We start from the raw sequence: 2,635 nt of genomic DNA on the forward strand, positions 1-2,635 counted from the left end.
ATTAATGTAAGTATACAAAATTATATTTTCAAATATTTTGAGAAGCCTGATTTTTTAAATGTAGCTGGGATAAAAAGCCACATGTTCTACTATTTCTAACATTCAGAAGATAACTATCAAAAATAATAAATAATGCTGTAATTAGGTAATCTTGAAAGGTCAGTTATACATTGTTGAATACTCTTAAATAAGAAATAACTAAAAAATAAAAAATAAAAAATGAAAAAATTATCACAATAATAACAAAATAAGAAAATAATTATAATAATATTTGACTGAGACTTAAGAGAGAAAAAAGTTAAGTATAAAACCTTAATAAACATAATCTACTATACACACACGCACGCACACATATATATTATACACTAACTCTACATTGTCATCTGCTTTTTCTTCTTTGTTTTTGTGCAGTGTACTTGAGATATATTATAGTAATGCATTCACAATTCAGAGTCAATAAAGCACTGTTGATGAATGAAAAAGGAACAGGCAGATATACTGTCACATATAAAATCCTAATTACAGAGCTTCAGAGGTTCAGTGTGAAGAGGCTTGCCATTTCAGAACCTACATTGACTAGATCAGAATTGGCTTTAACTCCAGGAACTATGACATACAAAATCTCTGGTCTAACCCCTAACCCTCTGGGGGTTTACACTAATGTAGACATAGACAGAAACACAAAAACAATCACAAGAACATAATTTAAAATAAATAAATATAATCTTTAAAAAAAGAAAAAAGCCTATTAAAAATGAATGGATATTTCTATTAAAATAACTAAGTCATGAGAAGATATAAATTATAAATATTGTCACAATGAGTCTTAAACATTGATTAGATTATATCTGTGTAAAATGGTTTCTTAAAAAGGATGAGAGATGTTTTTATCATATTGTTTTATTTGTTAGTACTACAAAAACAGTGAAGACAGAAGCTTTCTACATATAAATAGTGGAAACAACATAGGTTACTTATAAAGAATTTATAATTTATTTATCTTCAGTAAAATAACAGCTTGGATATCACTAAATGAAACATTTATTCTGAAGCAGGAAATAAGAGTAAGGATGCAAGATTAAATTGATATTTTAATTATAAGGGAGAAATTGACTAAAATTGTGAAACAATATTTCTCGATTTAAATATAATAAATTTTGTGGCTTTAAATGTAAATATTTTGGAGGAATTATTATATGCTAGTTACATTAGTCACAAATTATTATAAAATTATTTAATACTGAATGATAAAGGCTTCATAGATTCTTAAATACTCTGTGAAAAGCATTTTTTACTTCTTTGTTCCTTAGACTATAAATCAAGGGGTTAAGCATGGGAATCACTAACGTATAGAACACAGATGCCATTTTGTCATATTCAAACGAGTGAGCAGATTTAGGCTGAACATACATGAAGAGTAGAGAACCATAGAACACGACCACCACTGTCAGATGCGAACCACATGTGGAGAAAGCTTTCTTCCTACCTTCTGCAGAACGCATTCGACATATGGTTAACAAAATCAGCATGTAGGATAAAAGGACAACAAGAAGAGAAGAGATTAAATTAAAGGCTGAAAACAATATAGTCAACAATTCTGTCTCTTCTACCCGTGAGCAGATCAAAGGTAGTAAAGGGACAACATCACAGTAGAAATGACTTATGACATTAGCACCACAGAAGCTTGAGGTGAAATACTTAATGGGGAACAGCAGAGCCTGGAAGGTGCTGTAGAGGTATGGAATGCCAACCAGCACTTGACAGCGTCTCTGAGACATTATCGCGCTGTACAGCAGAGGGTTGCAGATGGCCACATAGCGGTCATAGGCCATGGAGGACAAGATTGAAAGTTCGCTGACAATGAACATGATGAAGCAAGCCATCTGTGTGGCACAAGCATAAAAAGTGATGGTGTTTTGCTCCACAACAAAATTCACCAGCATCTTGGGGCAGATGGCAGTGGAGTTTCCCAGATCAATGAAAGCAAGGTGTCTGATGAAAAAGTACATAGGGGTGTGTAGGTGAGAGTCTAGCTTGGTCAGAATGATCATGCCCAGGTTGCCCACCACAGTGATTGCATAGATAGCAAGGAAGACTGGGAACAAAGGGAGCTTCAGCTCATCAGTCTGTGTAACTCCCATCAGGATGAACTCAGTTGGCATCGTTGCATTTGGTCGGCCCATTGGATGATCCAAAATTAACTATTCTTGAGGAAACAATAATAATTTATTAGATTTTTTTCATTACATTGTTAACTTTGTAGTAGTCATACTTAGAACAATTAGATACTTTATTTAAATCAAATAAAAATTGTAATTTTTACAAATTAAAAACATAAAATTTGCTTTTCTGACATAGAAAGTATATATGAAGGTCTTTAAGAAATTGGAAGAGCTGATGTAAGTACAGAGAAAATAGTCATATAAGTATATATATTCAGTTTTGTAAGAGTCACAAACTTTATTGTATCAGATTTTCATTCCTCTTGAAAATTCAAGTGTAATCTTTATTTTCTTTAAGTCATTGATTTTCAAATGTGAAGCTCACTAACATGTAATCAATAAAATATCGTATACTAATGATATAGCTATGAAAAATTAGAGTGGGTTTTCTTGTTACAATAATTTTTAGGGAA

At 31.7% G+C, this 2,635-nt stretch overlaps 1 protein-coding gene across 1 annotated transcript; it reads right to left on the reverse strand.

Annotated features, from left to right (window-relative positions):
* Positions 1-1,256: 1,256 nt before the first annotated feature.
* LOC308429051 (olfactory receptor 8K5-like) lies at positions 1,257-2,183 on the reverse strand (the record flags this gene model as incomplete). The annotated part of the gene is made up of 1 exon (XM_080927697.1): positions 1,257-2,183. One exon carries the CDS (start codon positions 2,181-2,183, stop codon positions 1,257-1,259), a length of 927 nt encoding a protein of 308 aa, XP_080783823.1.
* Positions 2,184-2,635: the final 452 nt, after the last annotated feature.

This window comes from Micromys minutus, assembly GCF_963924665.1.
Source record: "Micromys minutus genome assembly, chromosome: 13".
Taxonomy (NCBI): Eukaryota; Metazoa; Chordata; class Mammalia; order Rodentia; family Muridae; genus Micromys; species Micromys minutus.